Source organism: Oreochromis aureus, linkage group 19, assembly GCF_013358895.1.
Source record: "Oreochromis aureus strain Israel breed Guangdong linkage group 19, ZZ_aureus, whole genome shotgun sequence".
Taxonomy (NCBI): domain Eukaryota; kingdom Metazoa; phylum Chordata; class Actinopteri; order Cichliformes; family Cichlidae; genus Oreochromis; species Oreochromis aureus.
In genome coordinates, this window is record NC_052960.1 from 4,521,742 (window position 1) to 4,540,296 (window position 18,555).

The 18,555-nt window shown below is 38.3% G+C and overlaps 1 protein-coding gene across 9 annotated transcripts; it reads left to right on the plus strand.

The window, feature by feature from the left end:
- The first annotated feature begins 1,064 nt into the window (after window positions 1-1,064).
- On the plus strand, window positions 1,065-18,444 carry LOC116314133 (calpain-1 catalytic subunit-like). Of its 9 annotated transcripts, none has more exons than XM_039603323.1 (22): window positions 1,065-1,166; window positions 2,746-3,003; window positions 3,535-3,604; window positions 3,721-3,839; window positions 4,038-4,171; window positions 4,264-4,438; window positions 5,628-5,702; window positions 5,937-6,022; window positions 6,707-6,781; window positions 7,224-7,384; window positions 8,133-8,299; window positions 8,512-8,523; window positions 8,622-8,830; window positions 10,513-10,552; window positions 10,798-10,866; window positions 11,016-11,073; window positions 11,171-11,232; window positions 11,470-11,538; window positions 15,012-15,090; window positions 16,995-17,111; window positions 17,423-17,475; window positions 17,608-18,444. In XM_039603323.1, the coding sequence occupies exons 1-22, from the start codon at window positions 1,110-1,112 to the stop codon at window positions 17,632-17,634; spliced, it is 2,172 nt and encodes a 723-aa protein (XP_039459257.1). In that variant the 5' UTR covers window positions 1,065-1,109; the 3' UTR covers window positions 17,635-18,444. The 9 variants fall into 9 exon arrangements, with proteins under 9 accessions (XP_039459257.1, XP_039459263.1, XP_039459261.1 ...); XM_039603329.1 differs by having other exon boundaries at window positions 1,145-1,166; window positions 2,749-3,003; XM_039603327.1 differs by having other exon boundaries at window positions 1,163-1,171.
- The last annotated feature ends 111 nt before the right edge of the window (window positions 18,445-18,555 follow it).

The following is an 18,555-nucleotide window of genomic DNA, read 5'->3' on the forward strand; positions in this document are numbered from 1 at the left end:
TGTAAACAATAGCAAACACACAGTTGTTTTATGGTGCTGCTAAGCCTTGTTTAGTCAATAGGTCAAATTTAACAACGGAACTGACATTACACTGGTAAGTTAAGCCGAACTCTCTGTGACTGAAGATACTAAAGGAACTAATATTGTATTTAGGATTAACCTTATTTCAACCAGGAAGTGAAAAATACGGTTAAAAATAGTTTCTTGAGTCCAGAAGGGCAGTGTCAGCCTACTTTAAAGACCAAAGTTGATCCAAAGGGTAATGAAAGGAATAAAATATTATATAGGCAGAGATACAGCTACTATTGGTCTGTGTATTATCTGTCAATCCATTCACAATTTAATTCAAGTCATAACTGAATTTTTGTGGTATAGAATAAGAAGTATTTACTAACTCATATAATTGAATATTATCAAAAGAATTAATTCACATAATAACTACATGGTATCATTTATTTTAATGTGAGGTGGGTACATTTGCATGCTGCCATCTGCACGGTAGCACGCATAGGACAACTATAATCTCCTATATTTTAAAACATGTTTAAAAATTTAATCCTTATAGTCTAATACAGGGAATCCGTTACCTGTCTGTCATGAGAGCTCCACCCTGAAACTAAACCTTAAAAACACAAAGGCAGATGCACAACAGACGACATCTGCTTTCTACATTTTGACTCTCAAAAAAGCTGTCAAAGTATTTTGTTTAGACAATGTTTTAAAGTGATTTGAATGTGCTAGCCATCTTTTTTCATAAAGACTGTGTGAAAAGTGTATTTATATTTGAATCATTCAAAATAGAAGCAACCATGAACTCACAAAAACTCAAACCCTGGATTCAAAACCAAGCTATCGTCCCATCTTTGCCGTATTAGGTTTTGCATTAACCATTAATCATTCTTGGACAGCTCATGCTTTGTGACTTGATACTTGCATATTTGCAGAGCTGACTGACTTGGAAGCTTTTAATCATGTAAATGTCTGCATTTCTTCTATTCTTCTCTCTGTTTGTGAACAACAGACAGCTGTACCAGTAAAAAAACAGATCAGGGAGGGCTTATTGAATTACGATCACGTGCTGACAGAAGTAGCCTCGGGTATTTACAGGTATGATAAAAACAGCAGAGTTTCTCTCCACCCACAGTCACTGCCGTCTAGCTTTTCAGGTAAGGTAAGGTGAAGAACCTTTTGTACTGTAAACATTCTTAAACAGCTTGGTTTACACTTTTATTTACACTTTATTTACCTCTTTTTGTAACAGTTTTGTGGTGTTGGTATTGTTACATTATTGACACTGACAATTAGGGATGCACCGATACCGATACTGGTATCGGGTATCGGGGCCGATACTGTAAAATGTGTGCGTACTCGTACTCGTAAAAGTTAACCGATACCATGAACCGATACTAATGTAGCCCGCATTTGGGAGTAGATACTCATAATTCCCATGGACTTGAACGCCACGGTAACATAAGGTGTTCACAGTTATGTGAACCTTATGTAACTGTACCCTGAATTTAATTTGCCCTGTAATATGTCACAAGGTAAATACAGGTAATTAGAGCAATCAAACTGTTATGTTAATCATAAAGTATTATTTTATGGTATGTAACTCTGAAGGGAGTTAAAATATTGTTCAGAGTTCTAATTTTCTGGAGGCCCGTGAAGGTAGCATAAAACGGGACCTGTGTATCTGTTGCAATGGAGGAGGAGAAGAGAACGGCATGGAGAGATGCACCAGGTTAGCTGAGCCAAAGTGAGAGACTCGGCTAGTTTTACTGAGGTTAACTAGCACAAAAGAGTGTGTAACTAGAAAGCTAACCGTGTGGGAGCTTCGCAACAGAGTGTGGGTGAAGTGACTTTTTGTTTCAACGGTCGCACCACCGTGGAAAACTGTGTTTCCAGCTACGATCGCCGAGGCTAAAGGCTAGCCCGGACTACTTGGCTGCACCACGGAGGCAGCCGCTATGGACTGTCGGGGAGCTGGACAGTGACGGGCTAACGTGCTGTAGCAGAGACAGCATCGGGTCCGCAGGGAGTGGATTTAGTGTGGGACTGGTGAACGGCGACCTACCGAGCAACGGAACTGTAAGTCAAACTTTTGTGCTCTTACTGGGGAGAAGAGGATTTTTCTCCATCGTCCAGCGTGAGCAGCAAACAGGCCTGCAACAAGTGTGAATGTGAGTGTGTGTGGGGCCCATGTGTGAATATTGTATGTTTAGTGGAGTTATATAACGTGTTTTGGAGTGTATATTAGTGAGTAACTTACCAAAAGGTGATAACATAAGTTGGGTTGTTTAATATAATTTGAAAGGGAATTATTTCATTTATACAGTGTATTTCATTTGGTTAAGGAATTGGAATATCATTTGAGTTTAAAAAAGGGATGTGTTGTACAGTATTTGTCTCTGCCCTTACGTTCAGTAAACGTTTCGTTTGTGTTAAAGAGTTGTCTGGGGTCGTTTCTTTACTACTGGTTAAGTTTAACTTGTGTGTGGTAGAAGTATCGGATTTTGTACTCGGTATCGGCAAGTACTCAGATCCAAGTATCGGTATCGGATCGGTTTGAAAAAATTGGTATCGTTGCATCCCTACTGACAATTACTTTACAGTTTTATGTAAAAGAGTCTTGTGTAAAGGAGTACACCTACATACTGATGTACTTTGGGCACGTCGAAGAAGAAAAACGAGTTTGTGTAATGAGAATTAAAGTTAATCTTTGCACTTCTTAATGTTTGTTTTCAGCAGCTTTCAAACCCTGCAGCTATGCCTCCTCCAGGTGTGTGCATGAACATCATCAGTGCACGCCACATGAAAAATGGCTACGGGACTGTCACCAACCCCGAGAGGTTCCTAAACCAAGACTTCCACCAGCTGAAACAGTACTGTCTCATCCGACATCTAAGGTACATCGATGAGATGTTTCCCCCTGACAGAAATTCAATCGGCAATGAGATACTGATGCCTTCTGATCTTGCCCGAGTGGTGTGGCTGCGACCAGGGGTGAGTGTTGCATTGGCTGAAAACCCCAAATGCAATTACATATAATCATGAAAGCTGATTGAGGCGAGGGTGTGGTCTGTGGCTCAGCTGCAGAGGAGTGTGGGGCATTGGGCTCGGTGGGCAGTGCCAGCGTGGCTGATCACACCAATCAGTCCTAGCTGCTCCTCTGCAGCAGAGCCGAAGACCACACCCCTGCCACGCCGATGCTCTAACAAATCTAGACAGTTAACACTCTTCATGAAGCACAGAAGTCTGCCGATTCATTTGTACATGGTGTTATTGGAACCTTTGTTTCATGGTGCGCCTGAATGCTTTACCAACCACAAACGAGGATGCACATTTTAGCTGCATGAAGTATTTCTTCAAGGGAAACAAAGACAAAATTGTATAAAATACCAACTGTTAATTTTGCCAAATGATTGTTAATGTTTCTTTGTAATTGTTGTTGCAGTAAGCCCATTAATAATACTACTACTAATAAAGAAATAATAATAATAACCCAAAAGATAAGGGTTTTTTTTGTTCTTTCAGAAAATTGTTCCAAATCCATCTTTTGTTGTTGACGGGGTCTCCAGGTTTGACTTTGGTCAAGGTTGGGCTAGTAAGTATATTTATTCTTTCACTTCTTAGTGTCAATCTAACCATAATCAGCACAATTTCTACTGCAATATCTGCACAGTAAATCATTCTGACAACTTAACTAAATATTTTTCACAGAAAACTGCTGGTTTATTGCCTCTATTGGAGCTCTGACATTTCAGAATCACATCCTTGGACAAGTTGTTCCTCTTGAGCAAAACTTTGACGAGGATTACTGTGGGCTGTTCCACTTCAGGGTATATCCAGTACCATAATATCATTTATACCATTGAAAAAGTCAGGGGTAAAATGTTGTCTGTGCAGTTTACATTTGTTTAAGGAATTTCTTGTTTTGTTTTGATATTCTGCCATTGCCGAAGATAAATCTCTAAAAGCAGGTTGCATTAAACAGTGCATAAAACCTTTTCCCTTTCTCCTCTTTTTAAACTGTTCAGTTCTGGAGATTTGGAAGATGGGTGGATGTCATCATTGATGACAAACTACCAACAATTGATGGCAGACTCATTTTTGTCCACTCCAGAGATCCAACTGAATTTTGGCCGGCTCTGCTGGAAAAAGCCTATGCAAAGTATGTAAAAACCCTGTGTTATTTCTCAGTTTACAGTGCTCTTTGTGGGAGTTATTTGTCAGTAAAAATTACAATACATCCATTTTTTTCAGGGTGTGTGGTTCCTACACAGATATGAATGCTGGAACCCCTGCCGAGGCGTTGGTAGACTTCACTGGTGGGGTCCACATTTATATTGATCTATCAAAGCCCCCTCCAGACCTGTGGGAAATGATGTGCCGAGCCGGTCAATCCAAGTCACTGATGGGTTGTGGGACACCACAGGGTGTAAGCATTGATATAGACTACATAAAGCAACACACTGCCTTTGTAATCTTTGTTTTGAAAACAGTCTGGGGTGTCTGTCTGACTGAAAGATCAGGTCATAAAAGCACCTTCAGAATAATAGCTCTTAGCCCAGAGTTATAAAAATCATGGTGTAAAAGATGAATGAAGGATGCGACAACCCACATAGCTGGCACATTTACTCCTGTCCCAGCAAAAAAATAAAAACACTGTGTTGGGATTGTTCCATTTTGAGAAGGTGGTTTGATAACTCCCCCATTCACAGTGGCTGGAAATCTACCAGTCACATTAAAGTAAACAGCACCGCCCTATTTAAATGTTTCACTGAAGTCAAGAGCGATACCTAAAAACCAGTACAGTTTAATAGAATGAAGAAAATCCTGTACATGTTAATGCAAGAGCCAGAGCAATAGTTGGTTGTGAAAAGAAAACACTGGTAAATGTTTTTGACGATCATGTTCGAGTTTTTTTATCAGAAATAAAATTACAGCATAATTTTGACCAGTGTTTTGCATGTAGTATCTTTCTCAATACCTTAACAGTATCAATACTTCTGTTTGTATGAAAGAATATTCACCTTTTTCATTATGTAGTTTACTGAGTTTAATTAATTAATGACCCATAAGTGGCTCTATAGGATCTTGTTTCTCAGAGTTTGGCCCCTCAAATAGTAACTACATGGATAAGTCTTTTCAGACAGAGGGAGCGACTGATACATTAGACTGAAATACTGGTCCGGATAGTTTACTCTCACAATGCATGAAAGCACTTAATCCAGCAGAAGCAGCTGTCTCATATGATATATGATAATCTTGCTCCTTTGAACCTTCATAAGAATTTAAGACACTGTTTGTTTTTCCACTGAAAAGCTAATATCACAATAAAATTATGTTGATATATCCTACTGTATGAGTAAATGATATTTAATTTGCTTACACACGAGTAATGCTAACATAAGCAACAATATATTGGTTTTCTTTACTACTTTGAAAAGCCAAAGTTTGCTAATATGATTTGGTTTTCTTTTAAAATTTGCCATTTAGCCAACTCAGCTCGTTCTTGTGTGTTCAGTATTTATTACCTGCAAGAACCAAAAGCAAAATGATATTTTTCTTAAGCTGTGCTAATATTAACTGAACTTGGATTCTTTACATGTGTCAATTCTTTGTAGGAGACAACTGAAAACATTGTACTACCAAATGGGCTGGTCCAAAGCCATGCTTACGCTGTCACAGGTGTTAAACAGGTAAGGTCTGGCATTTATTTAAAACATAATACAACATGCAGCAGATTAAAATAGAGTGGTTGTTAAAGTTATATTAGCAAGAGCTAAGCTTTTAAGTTTCTACTGATGTTAACCTCAGCAAATGATTAATTTCATTCATTTTGAGGTAATAAAGGTACTGAGCTTGCATTTAGTGTAAAGCAGTGTATATTAAAGAAACTACAAATGAATGCTGTGTTTTCCTTTGGTGTGCAGATGATTAGCCGAGGGCAGATGGTGAATCTGGTGCGTTTGTGGAATCCCTGGGGCCACGGAGAGTGGAATGGAGACTGGAGTGATCGGTTAGAGCATCTTGCACACTCTGTGACTATTTTAAAGAAGCATTTCTCTGGTTTTGTAGCTTAGAAGACAAAATACTGAGATACTTTAGCAGCGGTGGAATAACATTATTTAGATATAGATTATTATTTTTGCTCACAGGGAAATATCAAGAAGTCCTCTGTGTTTTGTTCTAGTAATTTCCTCAGTGATATACTTCATATATTTTTTTAGGCATGCAAAGAAGGGCTGAGGATATGTGGATCAGAGCCATGAGAAACTTTTCTGTTGGTTTCATATCAGCATAATCTCTTAATTATGAACTTCTTATGTAAGTGAAGAGAAAAAAACGTAGATAGCAAGTTTTGACAGGACTCAGTGGTTTTATTCTTTTATTCTAGAGTTTCTTATTTTGAAACACATGATGATTTTAGATGTGGTTTGTGGTTTGGAGGTATGCCCTAATGGCTCTGTTTGAAACTGTTGAAACAAGGTCTGTCTTGCACACGAGGCAGAAGGAGAAAAAGTCTCCTGACAACTCTTAAAGACTCTTTGTTGACTGGAAAGGTCACTAATTTTCCACATCTCATCCATATGAGTAGAGAGGAGTAGTTGTAGCTTGAATGAGCTTAAAATTGAAAAGTTTATAATATGACAATATTGTATTTATATACCTCCTCTTCCTTCTCTGAAAAATTTCAACAAAGGTCCCCTCTGTGGCAAACTGTGAGTCCTCAAGATCGAGATATGTGCCTAGCAGTCTATGATGACGGCGAGTTTTGGTAAGAAAAATCAAAATGTGACAAATGCAACACAGTTAGTAGTTACACAATAATAAATTCTTACCATAATCAAAAAAAAGAAGAACAAAAAGATGCTTTCTAACCCTAAGTACTTGAAACTTATTGTGTTATACATCTCTATGCTAAAATGCTAAAAAGTTAAATTAGATTATATAGTTAGTTTCTTTGAACATAGTTTAATAGAATAATATTAAATAATAGAATAGATAATCGAGGGCAAAAGAGTCTATAGAGTTAGAATTTTGACTTCCAGTGAAAGCTGCAAAACAAAAGCTGCTACGCTTTTGTGTAGATTCCATTAAATCAACTAACTATTGCAGAATACATGCTTTTTATATTTCTGTTGATTAATTTTTGTTATCATCCATTATCAGGAAACTGCCAGAACTCATTATTACCTAAATTTATATCTGCTTTCAAGGATGAGTCTGAAAGACTTCTGTAAGACCTATTCAGAGCTCGACATCTGCTGCATGTGCCCTGACTTCCTGGATGGAAACTCTACCTGTCACTGGAACACCTCCATTTATCAAGGTCGATGGGTTGCAGGAACCACTGCTGGAGGCTGCATGAAGAACCCTGGTATATCCAAAAGCTCTAATAATTTAAATGCCTTAGTTATGGAAATAAATGATCTCTTTGCTACATCCATTCATACCAATTCATCCATACATGAACTTAAAGTTTTGCACAGCACCACATGCCTTTTAGCAATTTAAAACTAATTGCAACTATTATTTATTTCTTTTGTGCTATAATCAATCTTTGAAGACTACAGTGTAACCAAAATCCTGACCATACAATCTCAGTGACTCTGAAATGGTTCCTTCGAAGATGGGAACAGGTCTGTGACCACTAGCAGTCAGTTATCATCTTCAAAGTGACTTTGCAATAAAACATATAAATACGATGAAATGGTAACCAGAGATGCGCACAAGAGTTGTGCTTATAATGCAGACTGACTCAGTGTAACTGTATAGTATTGCCAATCTGTCTGTACTTATAAATTAGATAGAAATTATTTACAAACATTGTCAATCTGTCTGGCAGTGATTGTAGTCAGAGGATAAATTTTTTGGGAGACAGTGTACTTCCTAACGTGTAAGGTGACCTATCCAATCACTTTGGAGGTGCCAAGGCCAAGGAAGTGCTATTTTTACTCTAGTGTGACTGAGCCATTAAATATAATTGCAATAATTTGGGAACTGTGAAGAGAAAGTGTCATATTTCTGTGGAGTCAGTGGATCATCTTGTAGCTGCTTGTTAAGGTTTACTTAATAATAATAGATTAATGGAAAACTCCAAAATGATTTCCTTCTTTGCTTCTAAGAGAGCTTCTGGACAAATCCACAGTATCGGGTCAAGATTGATGAATTATCCAGTGAATGTGCTGGGAAACAGGGTGAAATCAACATGCTGATCTCTCTCATGCAAAAGCCTGACAAAAGGAATAGACGCCTGGTCCAGAACCTCTACATTGGATTTTCTGTATTTGAGGTAAAGATGAGCCTTTATTGTTTCCATCACACTGGTTAGGTTTGTGTACTCTGCAACTACTGAAAAGTGGAAGTGTTGGGCTTCATTTACAAAAAAAATCCCCTTCAATCCCTAAAGGTAATCATTAGTTTCCATTTAGCTTTTATATTGTCAAACTTCACTTGTTCTAATTATTTTCCTTATACTATTTTTTGTCTGTGATTTCCTCTAAGGTGCCCAAAAATGTAAGTATTTTCCCACAGTGCATATTTCATTTCACATTTTCAAATAACAGGACATAGACAGAGTGAAAAAGATTAAATATCTAATACTGATATTACAGTACATGACACACAGCGGAAAGTTCCCAGCCTCTTTCTTCAGTGTGAGCAAACTTGTTGCCCACACTAAATCCTACATAAATGCCCGTGAGGTGATGGAGTTAATGATGCTGAAGCCTGGTGAATATCTGATTGTGCCATCCACCTTCAGTCCCAATGAGACAGCCTCCTTCATCCTGACCATCCTGTCCAAGGCAGAGACCCACGTGCAGTAAGATACTTGCAAACTTACACACCACATTGCCAAAAGTATTCACTCACCCGTCCAAATCATTGAATCCAGGTGTTCCAATCATTTTCATGGTGTAGAAAATCAAGTACCTGTATGCAGACTCCTTCTACAAACATTTGTGAAAGAATAGGTCATGCTCAGTTTCAGTCTCAATTCCAGCATGGCGATAGGATGACATCCGTACAACAAGTCGAGTCGTGAAATTTCCTTGCGGGATTATCGTGTGCGGCCGTTTTTTAGGAGTTGGGCTTGGCTCATTAGTTCCAGTGGAAGGAACTCCACTGGAACTAACTTAATGCTTCAGCATAACAAAGCATTTTTGACATGCTTCCAACTTTGTGGGACCAGTTTGGAGATTACCCCTTCCTGTGCCAATACAACTGCATACCATTGCACAAAGCAAGGTCCGTAAAGACGTGGATGAGTGAGTTTGGTGTGGATGAACTTGAATGGCCTGCACAGAGTCCTGGCAGATCACCTTTGGGATGAATTAGAGCAAATACTGCGAGTCAGGCCTTCTTGTCCAACGTCAATGTATGACCTCACAAATCTGCTTCTAAAAAATTCCCATCTGCATTTCAGTTCAGTTTACTTCAATTCAATTGTATTTATATAGCTCCAAATCACCTTAACATTCACCTCAAGGCACTTTATATTTCAAAGAGAAGAAACCAAAGATCAGATGACCCCCTTTGAGCATGCACTTGGTGACAGTGGGAAGAAAACCCTCCTTTTTAACACGAACAAGCTTACAGCAGAACCAGGTTCAGGGAGGGGCAGTCACCTTCCATGAGGAAGACAGACCAAAGAAATGCTGTGGAAGAGAGCCAGAGATTAATAACAACTAATGACTAAACTTAAAGAAGTCCAGAAGCTTTTCTTTCCAAGCTCCTTAAGTCTTTTGGCAAAATAGTGAAGTGACAAATAATTTTCAAAGTTAACATGTTACTGGGGTAGTAAATGCTAAAAATAAACATAATCTCAAACAAAGGTATTACTTTTGGGGCAGAGGAGGCCCCACCCACTGTGTTGACTGTGTCTAGCTGTAAAAGTTCTACTATATGTTTATACTGCACTGATTTAAACAGGTGCCTTTTTGAGAAGGTTTTGATGATGCTCTCAGTCATCTGTGGAAATGCCCGTACACCTTTTGACATCAATTATGTGTCTAAGTGTTGTAAAAAGTATTATTGGCACTATAAAAGATGTTTAGCAAGCAAGTAAAGAAGTGGCATTTTGGAGAGAGAATAGCAGAAGGATTATACCAAAAGACTGAGTTTGAGCAGTGCTGTCACTGATTATACGAGTGCAAAGTCAGATGGAGTTCTGATAGCTGAGCTGTTTTAAAAGATTTAAAATCATTCATTGTTATTTGTTAAAAGTTTGCATTCTTACTATAATATGTGGGTGTGCAAAGCTGGGCAAGTGGGAAGGAATTTTGAAGGGGGAATTCTATAAATGTGTGTCTTTGGTACACTGACCTGTCAGTCTGTGAGGACCTGTAGTGCTGTGGTGCTCGGGTATCACATGGCTGTATCGTCCTCAGGGTCTATCACAAAGTTGTTGCTCCTGTGATCTCCCCAATGACAATCCTGCACATTACTCTTACTTGCTGGTGAAAAAAAGTTGTCTCATTTCTTTTATCTGTCCCACATCCTCAGTGAAAACTCCAGTGGTCATGAACATATGGAATTGGAAGAGGTGAATAAGATCATGTTACATTATCCATTGCAAACATATACTGTCAAATAAAAGTCAAAATAACCCCTTGGTATTTGGTAGTTAATTCTGCACTATTGACCTCATACTTGGTCAGTTTTTAACCTTGGTTGGTTTTTTTTGTTAACATTGATTTAATGAAAAATATAAACATATACTGTATGTCGGACACAGTCTAATCATTAATATGGAGATGAAAACATCCTTACAGCACTGCTCTTTTGCAGAACACACCAGTGGGAAAGAGTGAGGATGACGAAAGTAAAAGGACATTCTTCCGTCAACATTCTGACAAGGTAAAGGATTGTGTCTTGTAACAATAGTTCATATTTGTTTGGGGGGAGAACATATGTCTATTTGTTTTATTTTTAGTTAGATAAAAAGAAACACTTAAAAGTAACCCAACCATCACATAAAGCTTTTATTATTTTCATGTATTTTCCAGTATGAAGAAGTGGATGCAGAGCAGCTACAGAGGCTCCTAAATGGAAAAATACTACAAGGTTTGCACAGTAAAAGTGACAGCTACACAGCTAAATATAATAATCCCATGTAGATGGTGCAGAGTGTCCTAGTATGATTTCCTTCGTTCTTTTTTAGGAGACTTGAAATCTGGAGGATTCACAATCGATGCCTGTCGCAGCATGGTAGCTCTGATGGATGTATCCTCGAGTGTCATATTGACTGGGGTGTATTTATATTGGCTTCATTTCAGCTGCTTTCTGGTAAAAAGAGCAAACCCTTACAGTAACTGCACTTACATAAAACATATTAACAGTGTACAAGTCAAAACCTGCCTGCCCTTTTATTGAATAATGCAAACATGAATAGATTTAAAGGTCAGGCTAAGGCATGAGAAAACATGTACAGTTCTGATATCTTAATCGTACCTTAAAAAGACATCTGTGACTGGAAAGCTGAATGGTGAAGAATTTGTTCGTCTGTGGAAGAAGGTTGTCACATACCAGGTAAGATAAACATAGTAAATGTCATTACAAGACAAAGACAGGATTACCTGACAGGTAATCAGAGGTGAAAGCAGGATTTAGTTTGAACGGGAACTGTCACATTTGCATATAAGAACTCACTGAACAAAGGGAGCGACATGGGAAGCATACGTAGTGAGCAACAGGGCAGGCTGGGCCAGGGGAAGATTTCAGATTTGGTGATGACATCAGGAAGGCTGTAGCACACAAGAAATAAATCTTTTAAAATTATGTTACACACTGAAGGAAGACGAGGTTCATCCAGTTGCACATTGAGGTTTATTGCTCTGAAACACAGCAAAACAGCAGCTCTGTGTTACTGACGGCTTCCGTTACAATAACTGGCCTGCGTTACTTTTGTAAGGGATTATGTGTAATGGCCCTTTAGTAATCAGCCCTTAGTAACAGAGTAAATGACAGACAATAAACCAGTAAACAATACACAACATAAGATGTACTGGCTGGTTTACCAAAACATGTCTTATAACTTTTACTGAAACCAGCTAAATGTTTTCTACCCTGTTTCCGATGGAACAACACGGTTAAACAGTCTAACACGCAGGAGACTAACATCACTTAGCTAGCGCACAAACGTTACTAGCATTAGCCACGGATATCCTGAATCAACTCTCTTCTTTGGTCACATTAAACGCCTTATAAACAAGAATTACACTCCAAACATGTTACTTTAAATAAGTATCAACTTTACTTAAATGTACAGTTAAGCCCATAATTATTCATACCCCTGGCAAATTTTGACTTAAAGTTACTTTTACTCAACTAGCAAGTTATTTTTTGACTGGAAATGACACAGGCGTCTCACAAAAGATAATAAGATGATGTACAAGACGCATCATTGTGGAAAAAAAATATTTCTCAGCTTTTATTTACATTTGAGCAAAAAGTATCATATCCAGAATTATTCATACCCTTTACAAACTGTCACAGTCTGTGGGAAAATCCAAAGTTCCATACCATTCCAAATAGTCAAAGCTGTTCTAAAGCATCCTAATTACCCTGATTAATTGGAAATAGCTGTTTTGATCAACTCAACAGGTGAAAAACAGCAGCTCTCTGCAGGTGGTCTGTGGACATTCATGACTAAGACAAAGGAACTCAGTGAGGACCTGCAGCTGTGCATTGTGGCTGCTCACAAGTGAGGAATGGGCTACAAGGCCATATCCAAATGTTTTCAAGTTCCAGTGGCTACAGTGCAAAGTATTATTAAAAATACAAGATGTTCCGCACTGTGGAAAATCTCAGAGGACGTTGTCGGAGGCCAAAAGTGAAACCTGTGCTGGCCAGGAGAATAGTGAGAGAGGTGAAAAGAATCCAAGGATCACCACCAAGGCCATTCTGGTGAATCTGGGCTCTGCTGGTGGCAATGTCTCAAGGCAGACAGTCCAACGGACACTGTTGGGTTCCACGGATGCAGACCAAGGAAAACGCCACTTCTCCAGGCACTTCTAAGGCATGCAAAAGCTCATTTGGCCTTTGCAAATGCTCATCTGGACAAAGAAGAAGGTTTCTGGTCTTCAGTGTTATGGTCAGATGAAACAAAAATTGAATTATTTGGTCACGATGATGTTGCCTTCATTTGGCATAAAATGGAGAAGCCTTCAACCCAAAGAACACCATCCCCACTGTCAAACATGGTGGTGGGAACCTAATGCTTTGGGGTGTTTTTTAGCCAATGGACCAGGGAACCTAATCACAGTAAACAGCACCATGAAAAAGAGCAATACATGAAGATTCTCAACAACAACATCAGGCAGTCTGCAGAAAAACTTGGCCTTGGGAAGCAGTGGACATTTTAGCACGACAATGACCCAAAACATACAGCAAAGCGTGGTGAAGAAATGGTTAGCAGACAACAACATTAACGTTTTGCAGTGGCCTAGCCAGAGTCCTGACTTGAATCCAATTGAGAATCTGTGGAGGAGCTAAAGATCAGGGTGATGGCAAGAAGACCCTCCAACCTGAAAGATTTGGAGCTCATTGCTAAAGATGAATGGGCAAAAATGCCTGTGGAGACATGCAAAAAGCTGGTCTGCAATTATAGGAAGCTTTTGATTGCTGTAATAGCCAATAAAGGCTTTTCTATTGATTATTGAGAAGGGTACGAATAATTCTGGACATGATACTTTTTGCTAAAATATAAATAAAACCTGAGAAATATTTTTTTCCACAATGATGCCTCTTGTACATCGTCTTATTATCTTTGGGGAGACACCTGTGTCATTTCTGCTCAAAAAAGAACTTGCTTGTTGAACAAAAGTAACTTTAAGTCAAAATTTGGCAGGGGTATGAATAATTATGGGCTTAACTGTATATAGTTCTTGTATACTGCTCTCACCTGAAACACAGCAAAACAGCAGTTCTGTGTTACTGACGGCTTCCATTACAATAACTGGCCTGCGTTACTTTTGTAAGGGATTATTTTGCCAGTCACTCATTTGTCTGAGCCGCCACTGCCACCTACTGGCGAAACTAAATATCGCCTTAACACCACATCAAGTGGGAGCAAATGAGCTTTTTGCTCTGTGCTATGATATAAACTATTGTCATAACAAAAGCAAATAAAGGTGAAGGGGGGGGGGGCACAAACACGTTAAAAGAACTTCAACAAGAATTCTGAGACTTGTTTTTGATCCTTAAAATACTCAGGGTGCCACAATTATCAACATCAGGATGTTGACTTTATCTCACCCACACACCACCAGACTACTCATTTTGTAGACTAATCCATTGTGTATATTAGGATTGCCTCAGTTTCTGAGTTTATTCAACAGTTAATGCTACAAAGAGAAATCACTTGAAGTCTATAACTACAGATGTTCTAATGTATTTACGTGTAGTTATGACAGAATTATCTATGAAGTCTTTTAACATGTCAACCATTGATTTTCAAATGTCACTTTTGCCTTTGAATTTGGTCACTATATATGTAACAGGGATTTGTTAACATTAAAATCCCCCCCCACACACACACACACACACAACCTAAATACTGAGTTTTCAAAAATGAGCAAGAACAATGTAAAAATGTGAGATACAAAATAATTAAACAGAGATTATCTTAGATTTTCAAGCAAGTCTTTATATTCAGTCATCGAGCAAAAGCAACAAACCTTCACAAATTGAACTGGATTTGTTTCATCTTTAAGCTTGTCTGTTTCTAATCTCTTCCTCACTGTTCTGTTTCTCTGTCCAGTCCAGCAGAATAGCCACTGAACACTGCATGCATGCAGTCTATGAGAATAGACCCTTGTTGAGTCATTGCTGCTTGTTATTTTATCGGTGGTCAAGCTGACTGCTCATGGAAGGAAAACCTAAAACCGGGAAATGTCCCTGTGCTGCTGAAGGGCAGAAGGTCACTGGTTCTAACCATGCAAACTTCTCCTCATTATAACTATTCTAACATTATAATGGCTATTTATGTGCTTTTCACACAGGAAATTTTCTCCCGCTGTGATGTTTCAAAAACGGGGACGCTGTCACTAAGTGAGCTGAGAAATGCTATGATAGCCTCAGGTAGACATTTAATTTTAAAACCCATGTTAAGATACTGTTGGAACACAAAACTATCCTGTGATTATTGACTGTTTCACATTTTCTATGTAAAACAATGGTAACAATCATTTATGTAAATCTCTCCCTTCATGGAGCTCTGCATCAGGTTGTGTTTAGCTGTCTGCTTATTTTTGGTCACTCTCTGTAGTGGTGGCTCTCACACTATGTGGCACCCAGAAGCTGGTAAAGACCAAAAACCAAGCTAAAAGAGTCTAAATAAGTGGGCTATATGGACTGGTTACTAGGGGTGGGTTTTAATAATCGATTCATCGATTAAAATCGATTCTGGCTTGAATAACGTGAAATCGATTCATTAAAATCCTGAATCGATTTTTTAATATAAATTTATTTTGCCCGAAACGCCAGAATCTCAGGTGAAACCTCACAAAATTTCAACAACCACCAAACAGCTAAGACAGTAAATGAGAGCAGGTACACGGATTCTGCACAAGGACGTAAACACACAGCGCAACACGCGGATCAGAATCAGTGAGATGTGGCCTTTCTCACCCGACGGGCGCTGCCGCTTTAAGCGGCTGCGCGCGCTCCCGCGGACGGCAATCACTTTCTGGCAGACAATCACTTTTTGGCACAACAACTGCACGGACACGGTCGGGGCTGAAAGCCGACAGCTCGCTGATTCTGATGTTTCGGCGGGTCCGCGCTTTGTGTTCACGCCCTTTTTGCGCTGATTCTAAAGCTGTTAGTTTTATCTCTCTCCAAACAATATTGACCGAACCAGCAGCAAAAGAAGATCCAAACTACGCTTCACATAAACATCGTCATGAAATCACTCTGACTTTTACTGTTTTGCTTCCACCACGATAAAAATCACACTTCATGCACAGCTCTCTCTCTCTCTCTCTCTCTCTCTGTACTTCAAGAACAGTTTCCCATCTAAAAATCTGTTTTCTGCATTATTCGCTTGCTTGTTACGCACAAGTCTACTGTTGTTTACAGCGCTGTCGGCCGCTGTTTTTTTTTGTTTGTTTTTTTCGTTTTACATTCTTCTGAAAAGAAAACCTAATTTCTGCCGTTCAATACTGAACAAATTTAAACTTTTTAAAATTATGCAAAATGCAAAACCCTTAGCCGTGTCTCTAATAAAACCGCTGTAACGTCAGAGGTAACGTTCATATGTTGATTAATGGTTTTCTTTCGTTTTTGATGTACTGCAGAATATTTTTATAAAATCCCAGGCCAGGAAAACCACCTTCATGTTTTTCTGTTTTATCTTCAGCTACTTTGACACAAAGGCATCTGCTGTGACGCTCACACCTTTGATAAAGTCTTGCGTGTGTCAGCTTCCTTTTTATAGATACAAAATATGTAAATGTACTGATCTGAATTATAATATTTCTGACTGTCAAAATTTCCCAGATTCAAATTGAATTTAATTGAATTGAATCGAATCAAATCGTGGATCAAATCGATTCGGGAACTTGTGAATCGGAAACGAATCGATTCTAGAAATCAGTGACGATACCCAGCCCTACTGGTTACCAACAAATTAAATTGTCATATTAAAGTTTTTTATTTGCAACATGTCTCTGCTTCTTCTGTGTGGCCAAAATGATTATTTCTCAGGTTAGTAAAGTACCAAAGTAACGCATTAAAGCAGAAAAAAAGATCAGGATCCAGCTTAAATTCTACAATGAAGTGTACAGTAATGACAATCATACATTCAGTATTAAAATGTTCTGAAGGTTGTGTAAATACACCAGTATTTTTGTAAAGTATTAGCACTTGCTTTGATATTCTAGACAAACCACCTGTCTAGCACCTGTCTGTTTGTATCTGGTAGCAAGCAGCACTAATACAAACTCTGCTGTAAGACTTCATCTTATGATCTGTATGTTGGTCAGGAATGAAGATCAGCGACGAGATGCTGAATTTGATGGCTCTGCGTTACGGCACCTCATCTGGGCACATTACTCTGGAGAGCTTCATCAGTCTAGTACTTCGCTTTGAATGCATGTACCGTAAGTACATCTGAAGAAAATTACAATAGACATTTTATATTCTTCAAAGGTTAAAAGTTGTCAACTGTGGAATTTGAATCAGATTTGAATATCTGCAAAGATGAAACACCTAACTTAAAACTGCAAAATATCTGTTGGTCTTCATTAACTGAAACCAGTCTTTTCTCTTCATTTCTTTACACTTAGAAATTACTCAGAAATACTCTTTACATCTCTGATGGGAAATCAAAAGGATGAAGGCAGAACAAGTTCGAAGTTTGAAACTTCTCCTAATTTTTCTTAACTATAAGGATTTATGTCTTTCTCCACAGAAATCTTCAACCAGTTGTCTGATGGGAAGGCTGTGACTCTTCAGGAACCAGAGGTGACTACAGTTCATTTTAAAATAGTTAAAGAATCATGTCATGCATACACGACATCTTCTGTTTTCTTTGATGCAGTTACTGAGATTTTAAGGTATGAAACATATGAATAATCTATGATTTTTTTATTACAGTGGATGTACATTGCAATGTACACTTAACCTGACAGAGAAGATGACCTGCAAGAATGAGACCAAAGATGAAATAAAGAAAAAAGAGTTTTTCAGCATGAAAAAAAAATCATGATATCCAACTACAGGGTGAAGGTTTACAGGATATGCACGGGGCAGCAGAGTTAGACTACAAATCTGTGGGGAGTAGAAACTTTACAGTTACAGTACAACAGATAGAACCATGAGTGTGCAGCATCTGTGATTATTTTACACTGAAATCTTACATTTTTTACAAATACTAATTCTACCAGCTGTAAGTTTTCAAGTTCAAAGGTGGTGGTGCTTTAGAAGCACAAAGTTTGTTTCAAATCTTTGAGTATATAGCTCATGTACTCCAACTTTGCTACATGCTTCTGTTACTGGAGTTCTTCATACTTTTTAAGTGGGTTGCTGCATTTTCTTTTCCACCTCTACGATACAGTAAGAAGTTTTTTGTTTGTTGCTGTTGTTTTTAAGCCCTAATAAGCATGTTGTGTGATTGTCTCCCAACGTAAAATCACACTGAAATATGCAAAAAGCTTTTGCATGAATTTACATGAAATTTGATGTCTCAGGAAGAAATGTATTCACTCTTGTGATTGGTTAACTTTTCATCTAGTGCGATCAATTGGTTGAAACTTTACTTTGTTATTTAGCTGAGACCATGTGTGCCTGTACATGCAGCCTTATGGTGCCAGGATGTCTGATATTACTGTAAAAAGTGTTTCTGATAGAGCATTTTAAGTGGGTTACTGATTTTTTTAGCTTGGAATGGATTTTTTTAAATCAGCTTGTACATAAAGAAATGATTCAAGCGGTTATGATAAGCATCAGCATTTCTTTCATCACTTACAAACCCCCTTTTAGATTAAAAAATAAATAAATGAAAAACATTCAGAATTCACAAATCAGTTCTCTGATCACCATTAA